Source organism: Oncorhynchus mykiss, chromosome 10 (assembly GCF_013265735.2).
Source record: "Oncorhynchus mykiss isolate Arlee chromosome 10, USDA_OmykA_1.1, whole genome shotgun sequence".
In the NCBI taxonomy this organism is placed as follows: Eukaryota; Metazoa; Chordata; class Actinopteri; order Salmoniformes; family Salmonidae; genus Oncorhynchus; species Oncorhynchus mykiss.
The window spans coordinates 51,526,725-51,548,376 of NC_048574.1; the positions used below are offsets into that span (position 1 = coordinate 51,526,725).

Here is a 21,652-nt window from a genome sequence, read left to right on the forward strand (position 1 = left end):
GGGTCTTCGTACCCATATTTGTTTATATTCATTTTTTCCATTTAGTGTTATGGAATGGAGTATGTTACTTTGGACATTTATTAAAAGACTCCATTTTACACTCAGTTTGACTCTCCTGCGCCTGACTTCCCTGCCACCTATACACATATATCTGACATCCCCTTTTTTCCTCCAAACATAACGATGGTCATGATGTCCAAGCAGTTCTATTTTTGTTTCATCAGACCAGAGGACATTTCTGCAAAAAGTACGATCTTTGTCCCCATGTGCAGTTTCAAACCGTAGTCTGGCTTTTTTATGGTGGTTTTGGAGCAGTGGCTTCTTCCTTGCTGAAGGTCTTTCAGGTTAGGTCAATATAGGACTCGTTTTACTGTGCATATAGATACTTCTGTACATGTTTCCTCCTCTTCACAAGGTCCTTTGCTGTTGTTCTGGGATTGATTTGCATTTTTCGCACCACAGTACGTTCATCTCTAGCAGACAGAAAGTGTCTCCTTCCTGAGCGATATGACGCTGTCCAATGGTGTTTATACTTGCGTACTGTTGTTTGTACAGATAAATGTGGTACCTTCAGGTGTTTGGAAATTGCTCCCAAGAATGACTTGTAGAGGTCTACAACTTTTTTTCTGAAGTCTTGGCTGATTTCTTTTGATTTTCCCATGATGTCAAGCAGAGGCACTGAGTTTGAAGTTAGGCCTTGAAATACATCCACAGGTACACCTTTAATTGACTCAAATGATGTCAATAAGCCTATCAGAAGCTTCTAAAGCCATGACATTATTTTCTGGAATTTTTCAAGCTGTTTAAAGGCACAGTCAACTTAGTGTATGTAAACTTCTGAGGGACTGGAGTTATGATACAGTGTTAAATATAAGTTAAATGATCTGTCTGTAAACAATTGTTGGAAAAATTACTTGTGTCATACACAAAGTAGATGTCCTAACTGACTTGCCAAAACTATAGTTTGTTAATAAGGAATGTGTGGAGTGGTTGAAAAACAAATTTTATTAACTCCAACCTAAGTGTATGTAAACTTCCGACTTCAACTGTAAATAAAGAAACGTCTTCTCACTGTCAACTGCATTTATTTTCGGCAAACGTGACATGTGTAAATATTTGTATGAACATATCAAGATTCAACAACTGAGACATAAACTGAACAAGTTCCACAGACATGTGGCCAACTGAAATGGAATAATGTGTCCCTGAACAAAGGGGAGGTCAAAATCAAAAGGAACAGTCAGTATCTCGTGTGGCCACCAGCTGCATTAAGTACCTCAGTGCATCTCCTACTCATGGACTACACCAGATTTGCCAGTTCTTGCTTTGAGATGTTACCCCACCAAGGCACCTGCAAGTTCCCGGACATTTCTGGGGGGAATGGCCCTAGCCCTCACCCTCCGATCCTACAGGTCCCAGACATGCTCAATGGGATTGAAATCCGGGCTCTTCGCTGGCAATGGCAGAAGACTGACATTCCTGTCTTGCGAGAAATCATGCACAAAATGAGCAATGTGCCTGGTGGCATTGTCATGCTGGAGGGTTATGTCAGGATTAGCCCACTGAAAGGGTACCACATGAGGGAGGAGGATGTCTTCCCTATAATGCACAGCGTTGAGATTGCCTGCAATGACAATGAGCTCAGTCCGATGAGGCTGTGACTCACCACCCCAGACCATGTTCCAGAGTACAGGCCTTGGTGTAATGCTCATTCCTTCGACAATAAACCCGAATCTGACCATCACCCCTCGTGAGACAAAACCACGACTTGTCAGTGAAGAGCACGTTTTGCCAGTCCTGTCTGTTCCAGCGACGGTGGGTTTGTGCCCATAGGCGACGTTATTGCCGGTGATGTCTGGTGAGGACCTGCGTTACTACAGGCTTACAAGCCCTCAGTCCAGGCACTCTCAGCCTATTGTGGACAGTCTGAGCACTGATGGAGGGATTGTGCGTTCCTGATGTAACTCGGGCATTTGTTGTTGCCAACCTGTACCTGTCCCGCAGGTGTGATGTTCGGATGTACCGATCGTGTGCAGGTGTTGTTACACGTGGTGAGCAGGGACCCTGGTCATCTTTCTTTTGCCGTTTTTCAGAGTCAGTATTTTTCATAACTGTGACCTTAATTGCCTACTGTATGTAAGCTGTTAGTGTCTTAAAGACCGTTCCACAGGTGCATGTTCATTAATTGTTTATGCTTCATTGAACAAGCATGGGAAACAGTGTTTAAACCATTTACAATGAAGATATGTGAAGTTTTTTTTTAAAAACTAATTCTCCTTTAAAGACAGGGTCCTGAAAAAGGAACGTTTCTTTTTTTGCTGAGTTTATGTGTATATATATTTATCTGTCTGTCTGTCTGTCTGTCTGTCTGTCTGTCTGTCTGTCTGTCTGTCTCTGTCTGTCTGTTTCTATATATATACAGTACACGTCAAAAGTTTGGACACACCTACTCATTCAAGGGTTTTTCTTTAATTTTACTATTATCTACATTGTAGAATGATAGTGAAGACATCTGTCACGGCTCATGTCAGAATGAGTGGACCAAAGCGCAGTGTGGTAAGTGTTTACGATAAATGTATTACTCAAAACACTCAAACAGGGAAAACCGAAACAGTCCTGTCAGGTGCAGACACTAAACAGAAAAAAACTACCCACAAAATCCAAACGAAAAAGGAAAACTTATACAGTGGGGAGAGCAAGTATTTGATACACTGCCGATTTTGCAAATCCAGAAAATCACATTGTATGATCTTTAAGTAATTAATTAGCATTTTATTGCATAACATAAGTATTTGATACATCAGAAAAGCAGAACTTAATATTTGGTACAGAAACCTTTGTTTGCAATTAAAGAGATCATATGTTTCCTGTAGTTCTTGACCATGTTTGCACACACTGCAGCAGGGATTTTGGCCCACTCCTCCATACAGACCTTCTCCAGATCCTTCAGGTTTCGGGGCTGTCGCTGGGCAATACAGACTTTCAGCTCCCTCCAAAGATTTTCTATTGGGTTCAGGTCTGGAGTACCCCCCCACCCCCCTGGTGGCCCTGGTACATGAACCTTCACTGGAGGAACCGGGCCGCAGATCATCGCCTGACGAACCAGATCACCGATCATAGCCGGAGGCTCCGCACTGGGCTGTGCTGGCGAATGTTCTTGTTTTTCTTTGCCAGGTAGGACACTAGAGTGGCAGTGGGCGTGAAGGCAAACCTGGAGGACAGGACCTGTCTGCCCTTTGACTCGAGCAGCGCCGGCGGGAGCTCGGCCTTGTTCTTTCTCACGGTGCCCACCACGGTGAGGTACCTCTCGAGGAGCCGCTGTCCCAGTTCGTAGGAGGTAAAGAAATTGTCACACGTGACGTTGCGACCGCTCAGTCCCGTTGTCAGATTGAGGACGACGCACATCCCCTGGTTCTTCTCGGGGCATCCGCCGGACGCCTTGCACCTTGCATTTTCCAATTGTAGCTGGACATTGCGTCGCAGACCACCCACGACTTGATGCCGTATTTCGCCGGCTTGCTGGGGATGTACTGACGGAAAGGACAGCGGCCTTTGGCAAGGGGAGAAGAGATTGGTGTCATAATCGGCTCGTTGGGGCCAATGAGTGCTACGTTATACATATACTAGCTCTCTCCGCACGCACGCACACACACGCACACACGCACACACGCACACACACACACACACACACATACACACACACGTCCACCGTCACCTCGGGCCCCGGGTTGTAGAGGGCCGGCAGCCGCTCCTGCCACAGGTCCCAGACCTCTCGTATGGCTGTGAGTTTGTCCGTGGTGAACCTCGCGGGTCTCGACCGGCGGTCTTCGAATTGCAGCAGCCTCGAGTACCTGTGAAAGACCTTGAGTGGCATGGTGGCTCGGAACACGGTCCTTCCGCTCTCCGCGTCCCACAGGCTGGCCGCGGCTTCGCCTCGGGACCTGTAGACGCCCGCTAGGATCAGCAGCCCTACGTAGGCGCACAGGTCGGAGGCTACCATGGCTCGCCAGCCGTCGTCGCCTGATTTTCTCGCCACGTGCAGATTCGTCATGCCCACAATTATCCTTTCTATCTCCGGTGTGACAAACAGGTGGAAGGTGGACGCGATGTCGCGGGCGCGCGACACGGCGTAGGCCGTGGGGCCCGGAGTCTCATCCGGCCCGGCGTGGCAGATCGCATTTGCATTCGCAACCATTTGATTTTGCCGTTTTTCGACAGCAGCAGTGTCGTTTCCCTTTGGGCTCGAGCCGAGGCAGTCTCTTCCTCGCGTTCATCCTCGCGTCGGAGGCTTCATCGCATTGGTCCTCGCGTTCGTCCTCGGAGGCTTCATCGCGTTCGTCCTCGCGGTCGTCCTCGCGGTCGACCTCGCATTCGTCCTCGGAGGCTTCATCGTTTTCGTCCTCGCGGTCGTCCTCGCGGTCGACCTCGCGTTCGTCCTCGGGGGCTTCCTTCGGGTCTTTTAGACCTCGAAGAGCGCGAAGAGGCCTGGTCAATAATGTTATTCTTCAATACAATGAAGGAAGAATTTCTGTAGTTCAGATAGAGCCTGGTCAACCATGGGGGCGAAGGCATATACAACAGTATCATCGGCATACAAGTGCAGGTCAAATAAAATGGAGAGACATTTATATTCTTAATATAAAGGAAACCTGATTTGATCAGGTTCAGTAGATATACACTGTGTTCTATCTGTCATGTCATTTTTAACTCCAGACATAAAAGAGCACGTATGTATAGATTGTTTTCATGTAGGTAGGCCTATCTTTCCCACTTCAAACCTCTCTTTAGGCCCAACTGGGTTTAAATGCCTTCTTCCGTTTCATTTATTTGTAATTATTCATCAGTGTTTATTTATTTTTGCTGCTTGGGGGTAATTGTTATTGCTTGGATAACCTTATCTACTATTATTTATTGATATTTTAATTTCTTAATATGCGGTGCGTACTGCGCAGAAAACTAGATTAATAATTGTAAGAATCATTGTAATGTTTGTTTAACAATGTGTCCATTAATCCTGTAAGGGATGAGTTGCCAACTGTCTATTTGACTAAATAAAAGTATCTGCTTCAGAGGGAAGGCTAGACAGTATCCGTAATATCTGCATGATCCACATGGCCTAGTTTCTGAAGTCTGGTGTGGAGTTAACTCATTTTAGACATAGTATGTGCATCCTGTACTTGTTATTGTACATTGACCCTGACATAACCCTAAGCTGCAATGCATGCATAGCCTACATTTACTTTAGGAGTGAAGACATAGACACTGAATGGTACAACAACACACTGAGTAAGTTATGTCTCTGTCTAAAAGCAAGAATTTTTGAGGAAATCAGCAACCGGTCAACTACTATGCAACTGCAAAACTATGATGAAATGTATAATGACAATGCTGTTACCGTATTAATTAAAGTTACTAGGTGTAATTGCAAGTGTAAAGTGTTGCTCAAAATAAAATGTGTATAGCTGACTGGTTTATATCCACCCCCTCTCCACTCTCTGTGACTGTGACTCACCTATCATCTCGAAGCGAGAGAGGAAACGCAGGAAGAAGTTCTTGCAGGGGTCGGGCATGGCCACTGTGCCAAACTCTGACACCATGATGCGGTTCCTCTCGCTGTTCTTCTTGTAAGCATCACTCTGCAGGAAGCGACTCCTATAGGTCACCTTGCCATCCTCAATCTTAAACTGGTGCAGCATGGCCATCCCATCAAACCAGTGGTTGTAGCTGAAGAATAAAGGACAGTGGGGATAGGTAAGGGCAAGGGAAAGTGTTAAAACCCCCTAAGATTGATGTCTGCGCCCCTGAGTAAATCTAATTAGCATAATAAAAATATCCCCATGAAAGTCTGTCAATTTAAGCTAGAGACATCTGTTTTTTTGCATTGGATGCGTCTCAATCCACCACGTCTGCTTAGTTAAATAAAAGTTAAATAAAATAGAGAGGTGACATCTCTAGATCAGTGTTTGTCAGACCAAACTGGGTTCTCACAAAATCGTTTGTAGCATCCGAATTGTTTAGCCTACAAACTAATATGACACCTATATGGAAAGATGAGACTCTTATGAACATTATGGTGTTCTCTGTTTTGATCTACACTTCGTCTGATGTGGGACAAGTCTGAAATCGGTACAGCTGATCTACCAACGTCTGTCTATAGTGTCCGAACTGTTTGGACTACAAACGAATATATGGTGAGACGCTCACGAACATGTCGGTTGTTTTGCTTTAGAATGCACACAGGCTTCAAGACTTGTCTGAAGGTCCCCAATTACCTATCCCCAAAATTTATGGAAGGATATATGGAGTCTGTTTAGTGAAAAAAAAAGGGTTTCGGTAAATAAAAAATAAAAAAACATCTCTCAGATATAGTGCAGACACTTCAGAACAATCTTCCTTTAGATTTTTAGGGGGAACAATCTGTTGTTCCATGTAGTGAATGTGTTATTCAATGTGTTATTCATGTAGGCTAATAACAGGGGGTCTTCAAGGGATCTTAAAATTCAAAATCAAATAGCTAAATGATCCTGGTACGACCGTCATAAAACAATTCAATATAGCTTAGTAGCCGCCCCCCTAGACATGGCTTAGACTCTTATGGGTTAAAGGTTAGGGATAGGTTCAAGGTTAGTGGATAGAATAGGACAGGGAAGACAGATTAGATTAGTCATGAATAAAGTGGAAGTGGATTTATCATGCATCCATCCGTATAGCGTGGTTCTAGATCTGTTTGTATTGTCTTGCCAACTCCTATGGTTGTTGTCCATAGCACTACAGGAGTTGGCAAGACAGCACAAACAGGTCTGGAAACAGCCTAACGTCCTCATATTTTTTTTGTTAAATGTAAAATAGTTTGGTGGTGAACTGCTAAAAAGGATATGTGTTGATGTATGTCTCTGAAACCCATCCTTGTTATGCCAATGTGTAGCCTACTTATACTTATTTTTTGTTTTATTCTACTGGTCTAAAGGCTGCAAGTTGTTCCAAAAAATGTGGCTAAAGGTGTGACTCACTGTTGGTTTCCGAACTCAAACTTCCCTGGGCCATTGCGGAGGAGGCTGCCTCGGATCCAGGTTGGGATGGTCCCACACACCTCTGTGGCGATGGGCTCTGGGGTCTCCTCCACGGACCGCACCAGAGGGGCGATAGACTCCAGACCCTTCAGCTCTAGCTGGTTACACTTATTGAGCTCCTTTGGCTTGGCATCACTAGACGGTGTGATGGTCGCATCTGCAAAAAAATGATAGATACTTTTATTTGTGTGTCTCTTGAACCTCTAGGATGCTGTGAGTCCCACGACACACAAACCAAACCGTCATGCATAAGAACAGCCCTTAGCTGTGGTATATTGGCCATATACCACATTGCCTCGTGCTTTATTGCTAGATTATAAAATTAAATTATGAAGACTGTTTAGACTTGGCAAGAGATTTTTGCTCTGATTAAGCTCAGTAAATACATCTTAGTTCTCCACACAAGGCCTCATTGACAGTGAACTGTTTATACACCAAGCAGATGCATAGTCTTACCACCAGAAAAATCACCACCACAAAATACTTTCACAAATCCTTTTGGGGCCTTATGTTTGCCTTGCAAAAAACTTAAATGACTGAGATTGATCTCTTATTTGTTCCTCTTGAATACCCCCCCCCCCCTCCCTCGAGCCTCACATTGGTACCTGCCTGAATCCCCCCAAGCACCCCATTGGTTCCTGCATGAACAGTAGGCTGATACTCCATTTCATGGACCCAAGATACATAGGTAAGGTTCTACATTGCAATATGAATGTCAATACACGCAATAGGTCTATAGTGAGGTGATTTCCCATAGTTAAAGTTCCCTATTATGAGCTACAATGCTAATATTTGTGTAAACTCTTCAGAATTGCAATATGTGGATGTCACTGAGTAGACTGTAGACAGACTTATGAGCTGAATGTGACTCATTTCAGAACAGTTTCAAAGTCCCACAATAAGTGCTATGAAGCTAATATTAGAGAAAACTCTTCACAGTTGTGTTCTATGGGCATTACTGAGTTGGCTGACACCCCATTTCATGGGTGCACAATCTCTAGCTTAGGCTGTACAGTCAAATATCCATGTGCAATAGGCTGTATAGTGAGCTGATTTCCCACAGCTAAAGTTCTCTAATAAGACCTAAGATGCTAATATGTGTAAACTCTACATAGTTGTGTTCTGTTGGTGTCACTGGGTAGGCTGATACCCCATTTCATGGGAGCACAATATTTAGTTTAGACTGATCAGTCCAATATGCATGTTCAATGATTATAATAGGCTGAATGCTTAATGCTGCTAACTTCACACTTGTTTTTAGAGTCCCACAATAAGAACTAAGACGCTAATATTTGTGTTAACGAGTGTTTTCCACTAGCGCTTTCTGTCTGCTATACAGCAGTTAACACACTCATTTTCAGCCGGATAGCCTATTTTTTTCCAATTTTCCAAATTAATTAGGCTACTAAGGCTGCTAAGTCAGAAAAAAAGTTAGCCGGGCCTTCTCCCACTCGAACTGGGATTGGCAACTCCAGTCCTTAGGGGCCCGGTTGGTGTCAGCCCCAGCTAACACACCAGAATCCAATAATCAACTAATCATGATCTTCAGTTTAGAATGCAATTAGTTTAATCAGCTGTGTTTGCTAGGGATGAGAAAAAAGTGTGACACCACTCAGGCCCCCGAGGACTGGTGTTGCCCATCCCTGCTAGAATGAACAAAATGCATCTCCTAGTGATCTATTGACAGGACAGGCACCTGTCAGTCACAAAGTTAACGATCACAGGGAAACTGTCTGTCCCGCCTCCGGTACCTGTGTTTGTTATGTAGGCTGTGGTGGCAGTAGAGAGGAAGAGGAAGAGATAAGTTAGTTTTAACAGTGGCCAAGTAAGCTACTATGGCTATTTGATCATAATGTAGACCTAACAGAGTGGTATACCATCGAAAACGATGGACAAAATGCATATGCATAACATTTTAATAACATGGAAATAGCTATTCAGCCTACAGTAGCAGCCAATGTGTGGAGTTAAATGTAGGCCTACATTCCATTAGACTTTGGGGGAAAAAACATGCATGGCTTGACCATTAACCTGTTCATCCACTTGTCCTTCAAACAAGGAGGTTGTCACATCCTGATCTATTTCACCTGTCTTTGTGATTGTCTCCACCCCCCTCCAGGTGTCGGCTATCTTCCCCATTATCAATTGTGTGTTTATACCTGTGTTCTCCGTTTGTCTGTTGCCAGTTCGTCTTGTTTGTTCAAGTCAACCAGCATTTTGTGTCTCAGATCCTTTTTCCAGTCTCTCTTTTCTCGCCCTCCTGGTTTCGACCCTTGCCTGTCCTAACTTCGAGCCCGCCTACCTGACCACTCTGCCTGTCCCTGACCATGCCGACCTGTACCTTTGCCCCCCCCTCTGGATTATCGACCTCTGCCTGAACCTGCCTGCTGCCTGGTACTGTTGCCCCACCTTTGATCTCAAAACAAGTGCATCTACTCACGATCACAGCTGTAAACACAGTCCTGTTCAGAGTAAATGGCACAGATCCATAAATAGAAATGTTCTATTTGCATATAGGGCTCCTGAGTGGCGCAGCGATCGAAGGCACTTCATCTCAGTGCTAGAGGTGTCGCTACAGACCCTGATTTGATTCCAGGCTGTATCACAACCGACCATGAGCGTCGTTCGGGTTTGGCCTGGGTAGGACATCATTGTAAATAAGAATTTGTTCTTTACTGACTTGCCTAGTAACCTGTTAGAGCTCTAGGGGCGCTATTTCATTTTTGGATAAAAAACGTTCCCGTTTTAAGCGCGATATTTTGTCACGAAAAGATGCTCGACTATGCATATTCTTGACAGTTTTGGAAAGAAAACACTCTGAAGTTTCAGAATCTGCAAAGATTTTGTCTGTAAGTGCCCCAGAACTCATTCTACAGGCGAAACCAAGATGATGCATCACCCAGGAATTAGCAGAATTTCTGAAGCTCTGTTTTCCATTCTCTCCTTATATGGCTGTGATTGCGCAACGAATGAGCCTACACTTTCTGTCGTTCGCCCAAGGTCTTAGCAGCATTGTGACGTATTTGTAGGCATATCATTGGAAGATTGACCATAAGAGACTACATTTTCCAAGTGTCCGCCTGGTGTCCTGCGTCGAATTCGGTGCGCAATTGCCAGCTGCTTCTACTTTACCATTTGATTCAGGGGAGAAAGCATGTGTCCAAGAACGATGTATCAATGAAGAGATATGTGAAAAACACCTTGATGATTGATTCTAAACAACGTTTGCCATGTTTTCAGTCGATATTATGGAGTTAATTTGGAAAAAAGTTCGCGTTTTGAGGACTGAATTTTGGGATTTTTTTTGGTAGCCAAATGTGATGTATAAAACGGAGCTATTTCTAATACACAAGGAATCTTTTTGGAAAAACTGAGCATCTGCTATCTAACTGAGAGTATCCTCATTGAAAACATCAGAAGTTCTTCAAAGGTAAATGATTTTATTTGAAGGCTTTTATGTTTTTGTTAATGTTGCGTGCTGGATGCTAACGCTAATGCTAACGCTAAATGCTAACGCGAAATGCTAACGCTAGCTAGCTACTTTTACACAAATGATTGTTTTCCTATGGTTGAGAAGCATATTTTGAAAATCTGAGATGACAGTGTTGTTTACAAAAGGCTAAGCTTGAGAGATGGCATATTTATTTCATTTCATTTGCGATTTTCATAAATAGTTAACGTTGTGTTATGCTAATGAGCTTGCTGATAGATTTACACAATCCTGGATACAGGGGTTTTTTCATAGCTAAACGTGACGCAGAAAACGGAGCGATTTGTCCTAAACAAATAATCTTTCAGGAAAAACTGAACATTTGCTATCTGAGAGTCTCCTCATTGAAAACATCTGAAGTTCTTCAAAGGTAAATGATTTTATTTGAATGCTTTTCTGTTTTTTTGTGTAAATGTTGCCAGCTGAATGCTAATGCTAAATGCTACGTTAGCCATCAATACTGTTACACAAATGCTTGTTTTGCAATGGTTGAGAAGCATATTTTGAAAATCTGAGATGACAGTGTTGTTAACAAAAGGCTAAGCTTGAGAGCTAGCATATTTATTTCATTTCATTTGCGATTTTCATGAATAGTTAACGTTGCGTTATGGTAATGAGCTTGAGTCTGTATTCACGATCCCGGATCCGGGATGGGGAGATCAGAAAGGTTAAATAAAGGTTAATTAAAATATCAAATTAAATACTGCAGCTCTAACTGGTTATGCCGCACTGGTCTGTAGAGTATGGGCTGATTCATGCGCAATAGAATTCTACTGCCTACAGCAAAATCTCTTCCATAGCTGTTTTGTTTCAGTATGTTGCATTAAAAGTGACTAAAAATGTGTTGATTCAATCACAATTGCCATAGTAAAGGGAAACGTTAATAGTGTTAACTAAAAGGGAAAGCTCTAGAATGTTGAGTGAAGTTCAATCTCGTGCTTCTTAGTTTGCTGATATTTCTTCTGTGTACAGCATGGCAGTCCCAGGGAGCTGTGTGGCAGTCTCTGACTACTGCGTGCCCGCACACCGAACAGCTTAGAGGGAACATAGATGTAGGCTCACGTCAGTATATACAGTTCAAGTAGGAAGTTTACATACACCTTAGCCAAAATACATTTAATCTCAGTTTTTCACAATTCCAGACATTGAATCCTAGTAAAAAATCCCTGTCTTAGGTCAGTTAGGATCCCCACTTTATTTTAAGAATGTGAAATGTCAGAAAAATAGTAAAGAATGATTTATTTCAGGTTTTAGTTCTTTCATCACATTCCCAGTGGATCAGAAGTTTACATACTGTATACTCAATTAGTATTTGGTAGCATTAGCTTTAATTTGTTTAACTTGAGTCAAACGTTTCGGGTATCCTTCCACAAGCTTCCCACAATAAGTTGGGTGAATTTTGGCCCATTCCTCCTGACAGAGCTGGTGTAACTGAATCAGGTTGGCAGGCCTCCTTGCTCTCACACGCGTTTTCAGTTTTTTTCACATTTTCTATGGGATTGAGGTCAGGGCTTTGTGATGGCCACTCCGATATCTTGACTTTGTTGTCTTTAAGCCATTTTGCCACAAAGTATGCTTAGGGTCATTGTCCATTTGGAAGACCAATTTGCGACCAAGATTTAACTTCCTGACTGACGTCTTGACATGTTGCTTCGATATATCCACACAATCTATTTTGTGAAGTGTACCAGTCCCTCCTGCAGCAAAGCAGCCCCACAACATGATACTGCTTGTGGAGTTGCTTCTTCGGCTTGCAAGCCCCCCCCCCCCCCCTTTTTCCTCCAAACATAACAATGGTCATTATGGCCAAACAGTTCTATTTTTGTTTCATCAGACCAGAGGACATGTCTCCAAATAGTACGATCTTTGTCCCCATGTGCAGTTGCAAACAGTCGTCTGGCTTTTTATTACATTTTGGAGCAGTGGTTTCTTCCTTGCTGAGCGGCCTTTCAGGTTATGTCGATATAGGACTCGCTTTATAGATACTTTTGTACCTGTTTCCTCCAGCATCTTCAAGTTCCTTTGCTGTTTTTATGGGATTGATTTGCACTTTTCGCACCAGTACGTTCAACTGTAGAAGACAGAACACGTCTTTTTCCTGAGCGTTATGATGGCTGCGTGGTCCCAAGGTGTTTATACTTGCGTACTATTGTTTGTACAGATGAACGTGGCCCCTTCAGGTGTTTGGTAATTGCTCCTAAGGATGAACCAGACTTGTGGAGGTCTACAATTATTTAAAGGCACAGTCAACTTAGTGTTTGTAAACTTCTGACCCACTGGAATTTTGATAAAGTGAATTATAAATGTAATAATCTGTCTGTAAACATTTGTTGGAAAAATTACTTGTGTCATGCACAAAGTAGATGTCCTAACCAACTTGCCAAAACTATAGTTTGTTATTAACATTAACATTTTTGGAGTGGTTGGAAAACTAGTTTTGAGTCCAACCTAAGTGTATGTAAACTTCCGACTTCAACTGTAGGTTGTAGATCGCAAAAGAGTGTACTGTAAAAAGTATTGCAGAGGTTAAAGTTGAATATTGAAAACATTGTTCATTTCATTTCTATTTGTTTCCATAGTCACCAATTAAATTTCATAGACAAGATATTTTTACATTTAAAATAGATCAAGCAATGCCAAAAACAAATCTACATCACAATACAGTAATTGTTGCAGAATTCACCCACAGAAATGACATGCTTAGAATTACTGGGAGTATATAAAGGCCCATTGTTTTATTCGAGTAACGATTAATAAGAGTGGTGTGATGGGGTAGACCAGTGGTTGCTGGAATAGGCTCAATGCTAGAGCCATTGTCAACCTTCGTAGACTATTTTATTAAATCTCATGTGCAAGAATTTCCATCATATGTAAAATACTCTATATACCTCATAAACAAAATCTCACTAATAACGATATTAACATAAGACTGCATTTTGGTCACATTAGATGTCAAGAGTCTATATACCAGCATTCCGTCTCAAGGACAAGGTCACCATCTCTGTTGGCTGGGTAGTGAGACAGACAGTGTGTGCGTAGCAGGACATGTGTGTGCGTATGTTTGTGTGTATGTATGTTTGTGTGAATGTGTGGGAGTGAGAAGTCAGTATAAAATGAATTGTTTTGTATTCTTGACTTTAGAACGTTCCCGTGAATAAACATTTGACCATTGTAGCTGGGTCTCCGCCTGATTCATTTCAACCAGTTTCCTACAAACTCTGGGTTTCAGACTTAGAGTAATATAATTAAATTGGGTTATGTACCTGGAGAACATAATTCTCTTATCACAGCCCTAGCTCACTATTTGAGAGACAGAGATACCAACGAATACACACCAACAAACTTGATTTTAGAGCTGGCTGAATATGTTTTGTCGTATAACTATTTCAGGTTTGATGATGAATACTACCTCCAAATGAATGGAACATCGATGGGCTCCACATTCGCTCCGAGCTATGTTAATCTTTATGTGGGTATTTTTGAACAACATTTTTGTTATGTTCTGTCAATTACTGATGCCCCCTTTAAGAATTGAGCAGTGTTGATCTATGTTATTCTGGTACTAACTCGTTTTAGTAAATGTGAAGCTCCAGTTCACTTCCTTGTATTCGGAATCTTTCTTATTATATAAATAAGTAATAAGAGCTAAGACATTATAGTTTTGTTAACAATGAAAACAAAAATCTATTTTTGAATAAAATCCTGAAGTGGTATCGATATATTGACAAAAAAATGTGCATATGGGGAGGAACGGGAGAAGAGCTGTCAGACTTTAGGGCATTACTCAATGACATTGACCCCAATCTCAAATTCACTATTGAATGTGACTCTAAAAGTGTTCATTACCTCGATATGTGAAATGAGAAATCAAATGAAACTCTGTTTACAACACTGTATAGAAAGGAAACACACAGAAATACTAAATTACAGGGGGACAGCTTCCACCTTGAAGCATTAAAAAGAGGACTTCAAGAAGCCAGTTTTTCAGACTGCGCCATATATGACACTCCACAGAGGTCAATATAGAAAAAGCAGCAGAGATGTGCAATAGGATTCTAAAAATAGGCTACTTTCCACAATGTGTGGATGAAGCTCTTCATTTGGCATTGGGAAAACATGAGCTGAACTTCTACTAAAATGACCCATTAGAGCTAAAGAACACTCTGTAATGTTCACCGCCACATATACTTTGAACTCACAAAAGTGGGAGATGCTGTCAAGAAACACTGGCATGTTTTATCATCGGACCCAGCTTTGACAGCTGAATTTAAGAATCCCTCTCACAGCTACACTGCTGCTATAATTAATTTAGTCACTTCCTGTTGTACGGAGAATAAGGAAGAGCTTGGGTTTCTTTATTTGGAAAGTTAGTTGTTTAAAAGAATATGGTAAAGTTTTTTGTAGCTACCTAGCTTCTTATGTTGGATCACGTAACACAGTTGGCATCAGTTGCTGGGACTGCATGTATCTTTCCAGTTATCCTGCCGACCAAGGACGGGTCTGAGGAGCTTTTTGGCGTCGCAGCTAGCCTAGCTGCTAGCTAGCTGGACATCAAGCTAGCGAGGTGTTCTAGAACGCTGCCTGCAATATGGTTAGCCAATGTGGCTGGGACCGCGGATTGTCCCAGGTTTGTGGCTGTCTAGATCCCTGCTGTTTGTTGTTTTTAATTTTTCCCCATGATCTGCCCTGTCTGGAACTGCGAGGAGTAACATCCTAAGATACTTTGCTAGCTACCATGACAAAGACCAAAGCCGCTGGGAGTACCGTTGAGGACAGTGCCAGTGGTGTCTTTCTATCACACGTGAAGGATCTTTTAAACAAACAAAAATAAACCTATAAGCAGTTGCTACAACAACAAGAAAATAGTTTCAAGTGTTTTGTCCAAATTCTCATGGATTCTACTAATAAAATAATGGAATACCTGGCCAGAGAGGTCCAGGACCTGAATAACTGTTTACAGTTCTCCAAGGGTGAGCTCGACGAGTTGAAACAGGAGAACGGCAAGATGACAGTAATCTGTAAGTCATTGAGAGAGGACATCAGTTCTGTGTGTGAATCCATGATAACAATGACAGATAAATTAGACAATCTCGAGGGACAATCAAGGCGAAACAACATGGCTGTGGACGGAATTTCAGAATCTCCACATGAGATCTGGATAGAGTCTGAGGACAAAGTGAGGGAAATGATCTCTGAGAAATTGAAGATGGACCACGGGAAGATTGAGATGGAGCGCGCCCACAGGACTGGAAAACCCACCACCGGCCCAGGTGAAAGGCCCAGGCCGATAGTGGTCAAGTTCCTGAGGTTCAAAACAAGGTAGCTGTTCTGCAAAGAGCCAAGAACTTGAGAGGAATCTTCCTCAACAAGGACTATCCTGAAGCTGTGCGCCAGAACAGGGAAGAACTGATCTGTGCGTGAGGACATTCCATACATCCTCATTGTCTATGACAGGCTCATTGTCCACCATCCCACCCAAAAGCCTGGAAGGGATGAGAGAGCCAAGCCTTTTGGGTTCGTAGCCTCAACCCCGTTTTCTCTTGCTTTGTCTGCTCTTTCAATATCATGTCTATCTCTGATAAGCTACCCAGGAAAGGGCTGAAAATAGCCCATATTACTATATGTAGCCTTAGAAATTGTAACGGATTTCCTCCTCTTCGTCTGAGGAGTAGCAAGGATCGGACCAATGCGCAGCATGGTAAGTGTCCATGATACTTTAATAATCACTGAACATGACAAAATACAAAAATAACAAAGGAAATGAAAACCGAAACAGTCCTGAATGGTGACACAAACAACAAAACAGGAAACAATCACCCACAAAACACAAGTGGGAAAAGGCTACCTAAGTATGATTCTCAATCAGAGACAACTAACGACACCTGCTTCTGATTGAGAACCATACCAGGCCAAACACAAAACACAACATAGAAAAACGAACACAGACAATCCACCCAACTCACGCCCTGACCATACTAAAAGAAAGACATAACAAAATAACTAAGGTCAGAACGTGACAGAAATAAGGGTCATGAAATCAATCATTTGGTAACATGAGATAGCATTCATATATTAGCCATTTCTGAGACTAGATTGATAATTATATAATTCATTTGATGATACATCAGTAGCAATACAATGATATAACATGTATAGACGAGACAGAAATGCTTATGGGGGAGGAGTTGCTGTATATTTTCAGAGCCATATCCCTGTAATGCTTAGAGAAGATATTATGTCAAGTGTTATTGAAGTGTTGTGGTTGCAGGTTAACTTGTCCTTTTCTTTTGGGGTGTTGCTATAGGCCACCAAGTGCTAACAGTCAGTATCTAAATAATATGTGTGAAATGCTTGATAGTGTATGGGATGTAAACAGAGGTCTACTTTCTTGGGGAACTGAATATTGACTGGTTTTCATCAAGTTGTTCACTCAAGAGGAAGCTTCTTACTGTAACCAGTGCCTGTAATCTGGTTCAGGTTATTAAATCAACCTACCGGGGTGTTTACAAACAATACAGGAACAAAATCATCCACATGTATCGATCACCTCTTTACTAATGCTGTAGAATGTTCTAACGCTGTATCCGTACCCATTGGTTGTAGTGATCACAATATAGTGGCTATATCTAGGAAAGCCAAAGTTCCAACAGCTGGGCCTAAATAGTGTACAAGAGATCATACCAAAGATTTTGCTGTGACTCTTAAGTGGATGATGTTAAAAATATTTGTTGGTGTGATGTGATTAATGAGGAGCATCCAGACACTGCACTTGATGAATTTATGAAATTGTTTCTTCCAATTATTGATAAACATGCAACTGTTAAGAAACTGACTGATACAACTGTTAAGGCTCCATGGATTGATGAGGAATTGATAAACTGTATGGTTGTAAGAGATGGGGCAAAAGGAGTGGCTAATAAGTCATGCTGTACATCTGACTGGCTTACTTACTGCAAATTGAGAAATGATGTGACTAAACTCAACAAAAAGAAGAAGAAACTTTATTATGAAGCCAAGATCAATGATATAACTTTGGAGTACATTAAATGAAATTATGGTTTGAAAGACAAATTCAACTCCATCTTTCATCGAATCAGATGGATTATTCATCACAAACACATTTGATGTTGCCAGTTATTTTAATGATTATTTCACTGGCAAAGTGGACAAGCTTAGACAAACAGTGAGCAATTATATTCATGCATAAAAAAAACAAATAATGAAAGAAAAGCAGTGCAAGTAAGAATTTTGTGAAGTTAGTGTGGGAGAGGTGGAATAATGACCAACTTCCTGGCATTGACAACTTAAATTGAAAGCTACTGATGATGGTGGCTGACTTTATATCCACTCCTGTCATATTTTTAATCTGATCCTAGAGGAAAGTCTTTGTCCTCAGGGCTGGATGGAAGCCAAAGTACTTCTGCTACCCAAGAGTGGTAAAGCGGGCCTTTACTGGTTCTAACAGTAGACCTATAAGCTTGCTGCCAGCTCTTAGCAAACTGTTGGGAAAAAAAATGTTGTTTGACCAAATACAATGCTACTTCTCTGTAAACAAATTAACAACAGACTTTCAGCAAGCTTAGAGAGAAGGGCACTCGACATGTACTACACTGACACAAATGACTGATGATTGGTTGAAAGAAATTGATACTAAGAAGATTGTGGGAGCTGTACTGTTAGATTTCAGTACAGCCTTTGATATTATTGACCATAACCTGTTATTAAAAAAACTTAAGTGCTATGGGTTTTCAACATCTGCCATATTGTTGAGTCAGAAGTTTACATATACTTAGGTTGGAGTCAATAAAACTCGTTTTTCAACCACACAAATTTCTTGTTAACAAACTATAGTTTTGGCAAGTTAGGACATCAACTTTGTGCATGACAAGTAATTCTTAACAATTGTTTACAGACAGATTATTTCACTTGTAATTTACTGAATCACAATTCCAGTGGTTCAGAAGTTTACATACACTAAGTTGACTGTGGCTTTAAACAGCTTGGAAAATTCCAGAAAATGATGTCATGGCTTTAGAAGCTTCTGATATGCTAACTGACATAATTTCAGTATACTGGAGGTGTACCTGTGGATGTATTTCAAGGCCTACCTTCTAACTCAGTGGCTCTTTGCTTGACATCATGGGAAAATCAAAAGAAATCAGCCAAGACTTCAGAGAAAAAAATTGTAGACCTTCACAAGTCTGGTTCATCCTTGGGAGCAATTTCCAAACACCTGAAGGTATGACGTTCATCTGTACAAACAATAGTACGCAAGTATAAACACCATGGGACCACACAGCCATCATACCGCTCAGGAAGGAAAATCGTTCTGTCTCCTAAAGATTAACGTACTTTTATGCGAAAAGTGCAAATCAACCCCAAAACAACAGCAAATGAACTTGTGAAGATGCTAGTGGAAACAGGTACAAAAGTATCTATATCCACAGTAAAACAAGTCCTAAATCAACATAACCTGAAAGGCCGCTCAGCAAGGAAGAAGCCACTGCTCCAAAACCGCCATAAAAAAAGCCAGACTACGGTTGCAACTGCACATGGGGACAACTTTTTGAGGAACTGCCCTCTGGTCTGATGAAACAAAAATATAATTGTTTTGCCATAATGACCATTGTTTTGTTTGGAGGAAAAAGAGGGAGGTTTGCAAGCCCAAGAACACCATCCCATACGTGAAGCATGGGGGTGGCAGCATCATGTTGTGGGGGTGCTTTGCTGCAGGAGGGACTGGTGCACGTCACAAAATAGATGGCATCATGAGGATGCAAAATTATGTGGATATATTGAGGCAACATCTCAAGACATCATTCAGGAAGTTAAAGCTTGGTCGTAAATGGGTCTTACAAATGGACATTGATCCCAAGCATACTTACAAAGTTGCGGAAAAATGGCTTAAGGACAACAAAGTCATGATATTGGAGTGACCATGACAAAGCCCTGACCTCAATCCTAGAGAAAATGTGTGGGCAGAACTGAAAAAGTGTGTGCGGGCAAGGAGGCCTATACTTTAAACCTGACTCAGTTACACCAGCTCTGTCAAGAGGAATTGACCAAAATTCACCCAACTTATTGTGGGAAGCTTGTGGAAGGCTACCCGAAATGCTTGACCCAAGTTAAACAACTTAAAGGCAATGCTACAAAATACTAATTGAGTGTATGCATACTTCTGACCCACTGGGAATCTGATGAAATAAATAAAAGCTGAAATAAATACATTTTCTCTAGTATTAATCTTACATTTCACATTTTTAAAATAAAGTGGGGATCCTAACTGACCTAAGACAGGGAATTCTTACTAGGATTAAATGTCAGGAATTGTGAAAAAGGGAGTTTCGTGAATTCTCGTGACACACAACCTCTCTCATTGTTATTCAAAGTGGAGATTAACCTAGGTTGTATTCACATCCTACCATGCCCTTGTCTGTATGTTATACCTTGAATCTATTCTTCCGCAACAAGAAACCTGCTCCTTTTACTCTCTGTTCCGAAAGCACTAGATGACCAGTTCTTGTAGACTTTAGCCGTACCCTTATCCGACTCCTTCTCTATTCCTCTGGTGATGTAGAGGTTAATCCAGGCCCTGCAGTGCCTAGCTCCACTTCCATTCCCCAGGCGCTCTCTTTTGCTGACTTCTGTAACCGTAAAAGCCTTGGTTTCATGCATGTTAACCTCTTAAAGCTAGGGGGCAGCATTTTCAGTTTTGGATAAATAGCGTGCCCAATTTCAACTTCCTGCTTCTCATGCCAAGAATATAAGATATGCATATTATTAGTAGATTTGGATAGAAAACACTCTGAAGCTTCTAAAACTTTTTGAATCATGTCTGTGAGTATAACAGAACTTATGTAGCAGGCAAAACCCGAGGACTAACTGTTCAGAATTAAACAAAATTAGGTATCTGTCTGTTCAGTGATTTCTCCTTAGCAAACAATATTTTTTAGGAACTTGTTTTCAGTTCCCACCACTTCCACTGGATGTCACCAGTCTTTGGAATTTGGTTGAGGTTATTCATTTGTGCAATGAAGAAGTACAGCCATCTAGGAGACTGTTGAGAGATGTGCAAGACTTGAAAAGTAGCTTGGTTTGTTGTCTTCCTGTATTGAACACAGATAGACCCCTCTTCAATTTGATCGATTATTAACGTTTAAAAATACCTAAAGTTGTATTACAAAAGTGGTTTGAAATATTTTGGCAACGTTTATAGGCAACTTTTGAAATATTTTGTATTGACGTTGCGCATTTTGGGAGCTGTTTTTTTCTGGATCAAACGCGCCAAATAAATTGACATTTTGGATATATATGGACGGAATTAATCGAACAAAAGGACCAATTGTGATGGTTATGGGGCATACAGTGGGGCAAAAAAGTATTTAGTCAGCCACCAATTGTGCAAGTTCTCCCACTTAAAAAGATGAGAGAGGCCTATAATTTTCATCATAGGTACACTTCAACTATGAGAGACTAAATTACTTACTGTTACCTTAAATTGTAAACTGTCATAAAAAAAACATATAGATTCAATGTGGTGGGACTATGTCCACACAATGGTGCTAATTTAAAAAGCTCACAAAATCTCTGAAGAAGGCTGTGTGGCCGACATGTAAAGCTTATTAAAGAACAGTGATGCTATCAAGATCGGTGTGTGGGTTTCTTATTTTTTCTCACTTTATTCTACTGTTACCATGCACCTGCAAAAAAAGATAGCTCAGATGTGCGAGTGCCTTTTGATTTAAAAAAGAGGATATCAAAAATTAGACTACTTGGATAACAACGTTTACATGACAATGTTTTCTAAAGTTATTGTGATCATTTCTCTCTCACACACACACACATTTACTATCACTAACTAAACAGAAATCAAAATGTCAGCTAGCTAGCTGTAACCAACGCCTACAACAGGTAAAAGTTAGAATGTACCATGGAGGATTAGCCAGAGAGCTAACATTAGCTAGCTAGTTAGCTAGCTCAAATTAGCTAGCTACAGTAACTAGATAGCAAATATTTCTTTGACGTCCTTCTCCCCAACAAACCGCTGCTTTAGTTACAAAAGTAAAACAAGAATGCAGGAGAACAGGGACTA

The 21,652-nt window shown here is 41.4% G+C and overlaps 1 protein-coding gene across 2 annotated transcripts in view; it reads right to left on the reverse strand.

Moving 5' to 3' along the window:
• LOC110534238 (beta,beta-carotene 9',10'-oxygenase) overlaps positions 1-21,652 on the reverse strand; it is a 102,807-nt gene that overhangs the window by 69,629 nt on the left and 11,526 nt on the right. For both annotated transcript variants that reach the window (XM_021618974.2, XM_021618973.2), the window contains exons 2-3: positions 7,011-7,227; positions 5,513-5,724 (exon numbers count right to left, since the gene is read on the reverse strand). In XM_021618974.2, coding sequence (XP_021474649.1) covers positions 5,513-5,724; positions 7,011-7,227 — 429 coding nt within the window. The remainder of the gene's footprint in view (positions 1-5,512; positions 5,725-7,010; positions 7,228-21,652) is intronic.